We start from the raw sequence: 12,656 nt of genomic DNA on the forward strand, positions 1-12,656 counted from the left end.
TGGTAATGTTTCTAATATTTTTCTTTCTTTTTCTGCCTTTCTTCCTCCTTTCCTTCCTTTTTTTCTTTCTCACTTTTTTTAGGGGGGACCGTCCCCTCCACCTGAAATTTAGGGGGGATGTGTCCCCCCGACCCGCTTCCGGCGCCTATGGTTTTTGTGCAAGCTGACGGGCCAGTACTTTGATGAACATTATTTGCCCGTTTTGCTGGCGGGTGTAAACGAATCGCCTGGCTGGATTCCAGTGGCATAATGAGCCAATACTTTTTTATGGGATATGGCGCATCGGGCAAAATTCATTTTAAAAAAATGAGAGCGAGAGCGAGAGAAGCGAGCTATTACAAAATCCAATTTGTGATAAGTTTTTGACATTCAAAAAAATTTTCACCCTTCTCTCTTTCCATTTCTCTTTTTTTGGGGGGGCCTAAGCGCCCCAAGCCCCCACCCAAGTACGTTACTGCGATCGGGACTGCGTATGCGATACTGCCTAATTTTATGACAAAGGCGGATCAAATCAATTTCCAGGCGACTAGGTCCGGCGGAACAAAATACTGACATAAACATTTTTATTGTGACACTGGTCGAGCTATACCTTGCGGTATCTGCGCTAGAAATTCTCACTGTTCATTGGTTTGACTGATTTGCCTCCGGGTTTCCACGGGGTCTGGCCGAGTTGTCTCGGTGTTTGTGATAGGAGGACGTATATATTTCATTAGGATTGATAGCGCGGCAGTGATTAAAGCTAAAAATACGGCGAAAAAGCGCACGCAGATCTACGTGCGGGAAATTGAAAAATCATCACATTATTCGCCCCTTTGCCTTGGTTGCAGAAATGACGAAATATAAGCCCTTTTTTTACAGAAATGACGAAATCAATCGTATGAGACGAACGTCAAAACATTAGATGGAAAACCTGTCTGTGAATCCACGGATAATTACAGCCTTGAAAAGGGGTAATTATTTCACGAATCTTACATTTTTATGTGAAATTCATGTTTTGTTTACTGACTTCAGTTTAGTCCCACATGATAAAAAAATATGTTGGGAACTGTTGGATCTATGACTGTTAATTTAAGAAAGGTAAGCTAGAATCCTTTAACCCAGGGAGCCCACGACTTGTCCGTGTAACACTAGGCGGACATGTGCTCTCCAAAATGGGTATGGGGTTGCAATAGCACTCAAAATAATGCTTGTGTGAGTGGGAAAATATAAATCATGCACTTACTTACCTCGTCCTCATGCGATTTTTTGTTCTCCTTTTTTTTTTAGGAGCGCGGTAGAGGAGCGCCAGCACTATCGCGCTCCTCAAAAATGAAGGTCTGATTGTATATTCTATGCATAGAATCCTTCATTTTGGTGTTGTTTATTTCTGGGGTTTTTCTTCCAGCTAATCTTCGAAGCTTTGAATCAGTACTTCATCTTTCTCCCGCTGATCTTGGGAGATGCACTAAGTTGTCCTCAAGAGATGTCTCTGTTATTATCAAGGCTGTTTCAGAGGAGGTTTACAAAATTAAATACACCACAGGTAATGTAGATCTGTTGATATATTGACCGTCAGAACACCCAAACTGCTTATTATCATATACTGGCTCGCTCAGAGTCGGAATGGGGTACCACAGATATTCTATGATGTAAGGCCAATATTGCATGGTTCGACTATAAATAAGTCATCCAGTAAAAGTTTTATTTATACCAAAACAAAAATCAAAAAGCCCTTACAAGCCATCCAATAAAAGTAGTATTTATTGACCACCCCCCCCAAAAAAAAAACTTATTGCACTCAGTTAATATGGCCCCACTTCATGAAATCATTTTATAACGGAAATCCGACCACATTTATCTCTTTATGACGTTATTTATTACCATTGCGCATTGCATTGCCTATATGGTACCATGAGCTCATTATATTTCACCAGTAATAACATAAAATATAAATTGATATCTTCTGTGTAATATTTCCTATTAGATTATTGATTGATTCATATTTATATCTCCTACCTAAAAATAGTTACTGTGTCAGCTGTTATATTTTTGAAAGGGCATTATTTTCACGAATTTTGTGAATTGAAGTACGTTGTATTTGATTTGTCATATGTTATACTCATGTTTCTCATTATTTATGTCACTTTTAATATTCTTGCTTTCTACTTTTAATTTTCTTTCTCTCTCCCTCTTTCTCTGTCTTCCTCTCCCCATCTTTCTCTTTTTCTCACTCTCTCTCCCCCTCTCTCTTCCTCTCACCCTCTTTCTCTCTGTCTCTCTTCTACCCCATTCCTCCATTATAGCTTTGACTCTGTCAAAACAAAGCAAAGAAGACCTCCTGGATCCGACTCACCTGACCACGGGGTGTCCGATCCTCGATGACTTCCTCCATGGTGGCATCCTGGTAAAGGGAATAACCGAAGTAGCAGGGCAGAGTGCTGCAGGGAAGACACAGTTCTGTCTTCAGCTCTGTCTTACAGCACAGCTGCCCATCCAACAGGGTGGTCTTGCTTGTGGTGAGCAGTCCATCAGTAAACACTATGGCCCGTATTCTGAAGTCTGGTTTAATTTAAACTCTGGTTTTAAGTTGTGGTTTAACTATGGAAATCCAGTTGTTACATAAGTCTATAACAGTAGAGGTTCAATGTATCAGCTCATTTGACTCCCAAAACATTATTATCTGCCTGGGAAGGATAGGTATGACACTTATCTTTGCCATTAAGGAATTAGAAAAGAGCACTGTAACCATGAGAAACATTCACTGTAAACAAATTTTTGAAATGTTTGGCTTCCCATAATTTTAGCGCAGAGTTAGACCATGGTCTAAGTTAAACCCGACTTCAGAATACGGGCCTATGGCCCGTATTCTGAAGTCGGGCTTAATTTGAATTTTAATATGTCACATTAATATTACTGAAAAAATAATAGATTTTCCTTTTTAATCTTTAAGATACCGGTAATATGAAAGAGCTTTGTTTAGTGTGAATGACTGCAGAGTAATCCCCAGACACAATAATAGGAGTATTGTGTTGCTTTGCAAAGCAAGTACTGTCAGCAATAAAGAGATAACGTATTATTACTATTGTATAGATAATAAGTACAATTGCACAAAAGTGTGTCTGTGGTACATCATGGACCTATGAAAAGATGGATGATTAACACAAGCATTTCTTTGATCCAATGATAGTCACCGTCACCTGGTTATGCGCATCTTAATGAGAACATACAGGTGTTGTAACCATAGCAATTACCGTGACTACCAAGGGTATCTGATCACTCAAAGACAGAACAGTTTCCCGGTCTTGATTTTTGTTGGCTGATACCCTGTTTCAGCATGTGCCTTTCAGTCAACATGCTTCATATATGGAGCAGCAAACTTGAGAAGCAGACGATTTTTATGATATAAAATATGATATTCAATCCGCTAACTACCGCTCGCACATAAGGACCTCAATAACATTGAGAGATACACGATCTATACATGCTATGTGCCACGTCTATCTGGAATATTATGGAGAAACTTGGGAAAATTGAATTTTAAATGGTAAACCATCAATCACAATATTGCCTCTATATTAAAATATGCAGACATTTCCCCAAATAAAACACATGGAACTAAGATTAACAAAGGTAAACAAAAACTGCACATTGATTTTTCATTATTTCATTGATTTGTTATCAACTGCGCATATAATTTGTGAAATATAAATGTCCGATCACGAACTGCTTCAGTCCCTACTCATGGTGACGATCATAGGACCAAAGAAGATTAGTACGAAGAGAATGTTATTCAGATGACAATTACAGTCACCTGTTACTGAATTCATTATCTAAGCAATGAATGTCCATCTTTTCATGGGTACATTAAGGGTTAAACTCTGGTCTAAAATTATGGTTTATATGGCTAGCCAGTTGTGACATAAATCTCTAACAGTAGAGGTTGAGTGTATCAGCTCATTTGACTCTCAAAACAATCTTAACTGTCTGGGAGGGATAAATTAGATAGTAGTCTTCATCATTATAAAAGAAGTAGGAAAAAGCACAGTAAACGTGAGAAGCAGCTCAGAAAAAGCTTGATCTTAGAGTTATGACATAAGAAACAACCTTCTTTTTGCCTGGAAAGAACACTCAATAGGAATTAGGAGACTATTTTAATGAAATATTAGATTACCACCATTGCCATTTTTCTAAAGCACATCTTTTTTTCTGAGCTGCCCTCAAAATGATTTAAATTTTCAGATGCAAGGTTTGAACAACTTGGTGATGATATGCAACATTTATGTCAGACTTTCTAGGCACTACATAATATTACCCCAGTTTTATCATAGCTGTCAATAAGATGCTTTTAACATTTCAAGGAAGAAATTATTGTTGCATACCCATTTACAGAGTTGCAAACTAGTAGGATTTTATGGGAAAAGTGACACTGAAAACAATTTTTCCCCTGAAAAAAGGATTTGTGAAAATTGTAAGAATGGTGACCTTTTGGTATGTTTTTCAAAGTTTTAAAGAAAATAGGTAAAACAGAAATAAGGAATGGGATTTTTTTTTACAATTAAGTTTGGCAGCTCAGCGTATACCTCAACAGGTTTGATTGTGACAAGTGTATTTCAAACACCTTACCAAAGGATGTCGGTGCATCAGCAAAAATCAAACCCCGAACCTTGTGATCTATAATCTGGTTACATATCCACTAGACCATGACACCACTACACCTAGTTTACCAGCGACATTGAACCATTTAAGAAAAATATCAGTAATAAATAAAGTATATAACATTGCGTATTAATTTTGATGTTTTTCACAGGTGTGGTTTATGTTTGTACTGAAGATGTCTTCCCAAGCAAGAGGTTACAGCAACTGATCTCATCGTTCAACAGGAAGATTGAGCCTTCTCTTGCAAAGCAGCTGGCTGTAGGGGATCATATTTACGTTGAGCATGTAGCAGAGAAGGTAAAAATACTCTCATAGAGTACTTAAGTGCGTTGTCATCAATATTCTTTTTATTCAATTCAGCATGTTCATGACCATATTTTGATAGAGCCAAATTTTTTTTCATGATGGCCCAAGGTTTGGCCATATCAAAACCTAATAGGCCTTATTGAAATCAGTGTAAATTGGGAAAAATAGGTATTCATATGGCCACATCGTGAGACCATATGGACCCATGCTCACCAGATTTGGATAGTGGATATTCCGTATACTGTATCAGAGACAATGAAATATAAAGAAACATTTTTGTTCTGTCATTGCTTCGGTACTCATTTTATTGTTGTTGTCTTATTTACATTTTTGTAGGGGGATGAAAGGATCCTAATTTTCTAGTTTTTAAATCAAGATGTTTTTCTTTTATTATGATCATTAAATATTGATCTGTTAATAGAGAAAAGTCCCTCGCTTTTATCTTGTGGTGATTCATGTAATCACCCACCTGATATAATTTTTTTTTTTCTTTTAACAAAAATGTAATGCCCAGTAGAGCAATAAAAGTACAATGTCAGTCTTGGGATTTCATTCGAGCAGGGATTCATAGGCAACTTAAGTTCTCTTTTCTTACTTCTTTATTTATGTTCTTTTATGTATGTTCTTTTATGTATGGATTTCATAATTTCATTAACTGGTTATCTGGCAACCCTTTGTTTGATTGTTTTTGTTTTTCTCCTGATTTTTAAGAACCTCTGGTTGACTTTTTATTGCATAGACCTGCAACATCTCATATTTTGTAAAATTTGTAATGGACACATGGATGTATTCACCTACATATCATCATACAAAGAGATGAAATCAAGTGTAAAATTGTTTTCTATTTGATTTTTGCTCTGAAGAATTACCGTTAACCTCATATTTTTTCTATAGGATCAACTGTGGCACTGCCTTGAGAAACGTCTCCCCCTCCTGCTGTCCAGAGGTATGGTGAAACTCGCCGTGGTCGACTCGTTGGCAGCCATATTTAGGAGTGAGTTTGAGCTGCGAGACACGGTGAAACGAGCAAGGGAGCTTCAGCGTGTTGGTGCCCATCTACATAGGCTTAGCTCCCAGTACAATGCTGCTGTAGTTTGCGTGAACCAGGTGAGCAATTAAGGTCACACCCGGGGAACAGACTCAAGACCTACCAAAAGTATTATGTTATTTCCAGTGTCATATGATTGGTCGGTTTGAAGTTGGTTCCAATGGTGAAACTGCAGCATAATCAAGCAGGAGGGAGCAGTTAATTTATTCTTTTCCAATATTGCCATTGATGTTCAGTGTCGTGAAACAATGCATTATGGGATTTTTGGCTCTTTTTTTTGGTAAAGTACAGTCATGAACATGAAGTTATGGGTTTAGATCCTGGCCCAGTCATAAAAAATAATGTATTTTTTGGATATGGGTGAATCTACCTAAGTCAAACCCACTAGAACCACAGAAATCTGCTTGACTTAGGAAAAGTTTGACTTAAAATGTGTAAATGATAGCTCATGCTTGCATATTATGAAGAGAAAAAAATGCTTTGACTTAGGCAGTTGTTGGACTTTTTGAAGGTTGACTGAAACAGATTCTATTGTATGCCTGATTTAAACCTTATGGTTCTAATTCTTTTATGTTCTTACTAGAGAACCTAGGAACAAGCTATTCAATTCAGCAATAATTGGAATCTAGTTTGATACATTAGCCAGCTTTTGTATTGTCAAAACAACCATTGTTTCAAAAGTATGTATATGGTATGAAAATATTACTGAACAGGTCATATTTGATTTTTAAATTACTTGTCTAAAAGAATTGAACAGTTGATTAAAGGTATAGTGTATGATTGGTTGATCTCAGACAAGGGCAATGAATCAATTTTGAAATTATTACATTCATTAAATACCTATATTATTGCTCTATTTTATCACGGAAAAGAAACTTGCATAACTTTTATATTTTCATGATATTGAGGGGTGAAACATATATTATAACAAATATCGGTTAATCGATATAAGTTTGAACTTTCTTATTGACGCCCTCTCGGGTTAAAAAATAAATTGATATTAGAACACCGTTCGAATCATGCATATTCATTACGACTCATGCATATTGATGAAATACGTCATGGCGCATGCGCAGTATCAAGAAATCCCCGTATCAACAAAGTGCAGTACTCTGTGTGTGTAGCTGAGTAGAAAGCAAACATCGAACGGTGCGTGCAAGCTCAATGAGCCGATGCTAGGCGGCTAGCGACATGCTTGCGCTCTGCATTAGTTTCAGATATAATCCACTATTTGCGATAGCACACACAGGATAAGAATACTATATTGAGCTATATCCATAAATGTATCGTACGCGTGAAAAAGGATTCAGACACGTTGATTATCTGACGTGAATGACGAAGCAAAGGATTGCCCAATACGGCTTACTTTCGGACTCTTATGTCATGAATCTGAAAGTACTCCAAGACTAAAAGAGATACGAGAATCCCAGAGATGGGCAAGGGCCGAGTTCCGAATTTGATCTTTATTCATGTGGATTGTAGCTCTTTTATGCACCTTTCCCTTCATGTATAGCTTGGCGTGATACATATACGGGAACTACAGCGAGGCGCTATAGCGCAGCTCACTGTATGTATACTCTATACTCTGTATACTGACTCCCTGGCCCTCCCCAAAGGAAAGGGGGAGGGAGGAGAGAGAAGAAAGAAAGAAGTGGATTGGTGAAAGAGAATCAGGAGAGCCATCATAAAGGGATATGGATACAACATACCCTAATTTGATATTTTGGTGTTTTTTATCTTTCCTGAATGTTTCAGTCAGTTTCAGATTATTTAGATCCACTCGCAAAGTACAGAGGAGAAATTGGAAAAAAAAGTTAGACCAAAAATATTTAAAACTCTAAACAGACGGCCACCACCATTCTGTCTACAGCCAAGCATGAAGGGAAAGGGCGAAGAGAAAAACGATTACTTTCAGAGCAGGTTCTACGATATAAAACAGGGTTTGTTTAATACGGGGTTAAATATAGGCCTATAGTAAAACATAACGAAGATGCAATCATATAGGCCTATAGTAAAACATAACGAATATGCAACCCCAATGCGGGGTTAAATATAGGCCTATAGTAAAACATAACGAAGATACAATCCCAATGCAACACTTGATTACTCTTCGTTTGTTTAGATTGAACTCGCGAGGTCAAAAGGTGAGCTGAGAAACCTGTTGATGCGAAGTACGTACGTGTAGTCTACATTGTGTAGACCGTGATAGCATGAATGTGACAAACGTACGCATCAAGTTGCTAATTTCTGTTATTTCTGTTGCCGAGGTTTTTACCTGACTGCTAAGAAAGCACGAATGCCTGTGAGCAAGCAACCAGGGGACCAACGGCTCAAGGTCGAACAAGCAGAGTAAAGGCGTCATGAGTAAAAAAATGAGGGGGGGGGCAGACATGACGTCAGGGACAAGATTTCTGGGAAAACTCTTATTTTTGCATCCACACAAGAAAGCTTGCATCGAGATATGGAAAAATGAGAAGTTGAGTATTGCGCGGTGCACGTGCTTCAGAGTTGTGATTTCCAGGGCCGACCAGCATGTAGAGTCTTACAACAGAACTTTACAAGGCACGCCGTGGGGCAAAGTGCAACAACGTATGTGAACGAAGACTAAGCAAACCTGGAGAAGCAGCAAGGTGCAACATGTACAAGGGAATTGTGCATGTACATTACGTCTGCTTTGAAATGTGTACATGGGTCGCCGAGTTTTTATGTAGTATGGGGAGGGGGTGGGGGTAGCCTATAATGATATAGTAGGGCGCTTTATACTTTATACAATCATGGACCTATTACGTCCATGCTATAATCAAACCATCAGCACGACCGGTGGATGGATGACTGAAAGAATGGATGGATAGGCATATATAAATGGATCATCCAATTGATGTATTTTCCCAAGAAATGGATGGTCAAAGAGAAATGGATACAAATGATGCAGCAATAGATAGGGGCACCCCATGGGAGATCAACTTGCTACCCCTTCATAGACAGTAAACAAGTAGAAAGAATTGATAAAAAGATGAAATTTTATAGCAACAAATGAGAGGAAGAAAGGCCTCCGGGAAAGGCCTATACGCATACAGAGTGTGCACGAGCAGTTCAACCGTTGAAAAAATGTGAATGACTGCGACATGAGCAGGACAAAGACATTACTTGCATCCGGGACTTGCATCTTGATTGGCATAACATTTTAGACTTATTTATCAATGGAATTGTAACTCCCATTTCCCTGCTATAACTATAGGAAAAGCGAATGATAACTGTTGTTTTATAGACGTGGAAATTTATGCTTCATATTAGGACCAAAGAGATTCTGGCGTACGTGTCAATATTTCAAAACTCATGCGGGAAAATAATATAATCATTTTATATGATTGAAAAAAAAGTGCCAAGTTCACACTGTCACGATTTTTTTTTTGGTGGCGGTGCTGAGGAAAATTTGACAAAGCAAAAGAAAAACATTAAAAAAGGTTCCAATACAAAATGTTGGTAATTTTCCTACATTTATCCAATTCGACACCTATACCAGCATTCCAGGGGGAGCTGCCTACATGGAAAATAATGCACGCCGCACCCCATTGTAAAATCTTGGGGGTGCTTTGCACCCCCGGTTCCAAGGGCCTTAATTATAATCGCGGAATAATTAATCGTATCAGATCAGTCGAGGCGATCGTATTGATCGTATAAATAGTTGGAATGGTTCAACTATGTGGTGATGTGGCTTTTTTTGCAGGATTTTTTTGCATTTATTGGAATAATATACAAAACAAATTTACAATGCTTGAGACATGATCATAATACAAGTGACAATCGTATATGTAGTGACTGGAGAAATACAATATATAAAAAAATATATATATAATGAGTAAAATGCATAGGCAAACTATACAGTAAGCAAATATGTGCTTGAAGCATATAGCAGCCAAAATAAAAATGAAATTTCGAAACGAGACAAAAATAAAATTGTTATTTTGGGACAAGCCCCATCTCGCGAGGTTTAATGGGTATACGCTTTTTCTGATCATGGACCCTGATGTACTTAATTTATGATGATGTAATTAATGCACATGTGCTGCCGATGAAAATATAATATTTTGCCTTTATGGGTTTTTTACAACTCCAGGGGGATCAATGAGAATACAGTAATAGTTCTGAATACGCACTGAGAGAAGTGAAGGCCGGGGGGGGGGGGGCACTTCCATTGACGAGTGGATACCATGCGCGACCATGGGGTCTCGAAAAGCACCCAAACACGTATTTTCCATATTCTCAAACTGCACCCCTTAACAAGTATTGGCGTCTCAAACCGACCCTTAACAAGTATTGGAAACAAAACGATACTCTTGGCAAGTATTCCCGAAATGAACCCCAGCGATATTTTATTGTTATGTCGGGTCCGTCGGTCGTTGGTTTTACCTTTACACATCATTATTTTGGTTTAGTACGGCCCCATGCACCTTCCACAACTCGCGCAAGTCGGACTCTAAACACGTAGTGTTGGGGCAAAAAGGACATCCTTTATAAAACATTTTAATTTAGTTTCATCATCCCCGAAAATATTACCCTAAACACGTAGCTTTCCTAGCAACATAGATACCCTTTTTTTAATATTTTTGTGTTTTTGACAAAAAGACATCCTTTTTACGTGTTTTTGGGGTCGCGCATGGTATCCACTCGTCAATGTAAGAGCCCCCCCCCCCCCCCCCCCGCGGAGTGAAGGCAAAGCGGTCATGGAGCATGCAAGCAAACGAGTAATTATAATTCCTTGAATAGTCATACCATAATAAAGTTGGAGAGGATAATATTGAAATAAATAGAAAAATAACATTAAAAAATGCGAACATAAGGAATACACACAACCCCCAACCCAAGGCTAGGAATTGTGTAAACATCGAAAAATACAGAAAGATGTTAGGAACCTTGCTTGAACTATTGGCGTAAATAATAAACGTAAAATATATGAATTAAGGGGCCAGATATATGTGTCGGGCACAAATCATTTTTTTTCGGTGATAGATTTTGACATTATATTCAGATATTAGTTCCCCTTCTCGCTTTCTTTTTGTATTGGCCGTGACAAATTTGGGAATCCATATAGCCCCAATCCTTCCCCATTATTTTGAACGCCACTGATTTCAACTGGATATCGTCAAAAAATATTGATTGATTGATTTTATTTCGCAAGTCACCATAATATATATACAGTAGCATTAAAAACAACAGGCTTACACAGGATGACCCACGAAAGCTCTAAAGCTATTTTCCAGTGGGGAAATAGGCTTTACCTTGTAAATAAATATTACCTTGGAAATAAGCTTTACCTTGTAAATAAATATTTACAAGGTAGTCAAACTGACAGCAGATGCAGCGTGTAAACACAGTATGAATTTCATTACATGATAATAATAAAATGATAATTACGTAATGTCATGGGTGGTGAAACAAGGATGGGACGTTTTGTAATTCGCTACGCAGGCTTTTGATAGTAAAGCTGATGAAATACAGGGTTGAAAGTAAAATAATGAGAAAGACTGAAATGAAACGATCTATTCAAAATATAAATTCCATGAAAGAGAAGCGATTCAAACAGAGTATGATATTGCGTTTACATTCCCTTTGATTCATATTATTTTGATTCCCTTTCAACAATCTACTTCTTTCTTTATTTCTTCTCTCTCCTCCATGCCCCCCTTCCCTTTCTTGGGGCGGCGGGGATGGGGGGGGGGGTATCGGATATGAGAAAGCCTGCAGTTTAGGTGTTATGGCACACTCGGACAAGTTCAATTTAGTGGCCTAGTAGGTCCATTGGTAAATTGCCAAGTCGTCGACTGCCAAGTGCCAACTTGCACTCACCACATGGTCTGATTTAATTTAGTCCATATCCATTCCGTCCATCAATATTTCGTCGAACAACTATTTGGTCCAGTATCCAATTCATTTTCATTCATTTTGCACAATAGCACGTTGTCCAATTAGACCAAATGGTATATGGACTGAATGGCTATTGGACCAACTGGTTACTAGACGATAGTGGATGAACATAATTATGGTAGACTTTAATGATAGTAGGCGAGTTGGCAATTTGACGATTTGGCATCAGACGAAATGGAAGTAAACTGATCCATGGACTTATATAGTATCACACCGGTATAGATAAAGAGGTACAAAAGTGGAAACGATGCCCGACGGACATGCGCATATCCAGGATTTTGCACCACGAGGGGGTCACTATTTTTGCGCCCCTGTGAACTTTTCGGAAAATTGCACCCCGACCCGACCACTCAGGCAATCAAAGTGCCTAAATGCATTTTGAATTGTCTTATTCCACAACCACGTGAAAAAGGCAATCGAAGACCATTTTTTTTAATGTGTCCATAGTGTGTCCATGTAAAAAAAGATCAAAGTTGTATCCACTTCTTGAAAAGAATAAATGCGACCAGAAAGCATAGAATTTTTAAGCGTTTTGGGGTTTCAATTTAGTTCAACTTTTCATCAGAGTGGTAGACCATACTAAAATTATGTGCGAGAGCTGTAATTTCTTAACCGGGGCTAGATCCAGCTTTCGCCAATAGGGGAGGGGGATATTTTCATCTGTTTTCCGATCAAACATTCTACGCTTTTTGCAACCGTGAACATGATATGTATATGAATTATTTAAACAATTATTATTGAT

At 38.2% G+C, this 12,656-nt stretch overlaps 1 protein-coding gene across 1 annotated transcript in view; it reads left to right on the forward strand.

Annotated features, from left to right (window-relative positions):
• The first annotated feature begins 717 nt into the window (after window positions 1–717).
• Window positions 718–12,656, forward strand: part of LOC129264432 (DNA repair protein XRCC3-like) — a 58,998-nt gene continuing 47,059 nt past the window's right edge. Inside the window, exons 1-5 of the mRNA XM_054902312.2 lie at window positions 718–950; window positions 1,385–1,522; window positions 2,283–2,495; window positions 4,787–4,932; window positions 5,836–6,048. Of these exons, the coding sequence (XP_054758287.2) occupies window positions 902–950; window positions 1,385–1,522; window positions 2,283–2,495; window positions 4,787–4,932; window positions 5,836–6,048 (759 nt within the window). The 5' untranslated portion in view covers window positions 718–901. The remainder of the gene's footprint in view (window positions 951–1,384; window positions 1,523–2,282; window positions 2,496–4,786; window positions 4,933–5,835; window positions 6,049–12,656) is intronic.

The sequence above is a fragment of the Lytechinus pictus genome, chromosome 7 (genome assembly GCF_037042905.1).
Source record: "Lytechinus pictus isolate F3 Inbred chromosome 7, Lp3.0, whole genome shotgun sequence".
NCBI lineage: Eukaryota > Metazoa > Echinodermata > Echinoidea > Temnopleuroida > Toxopneustidae > Lytechinus > Lytechinus pictus.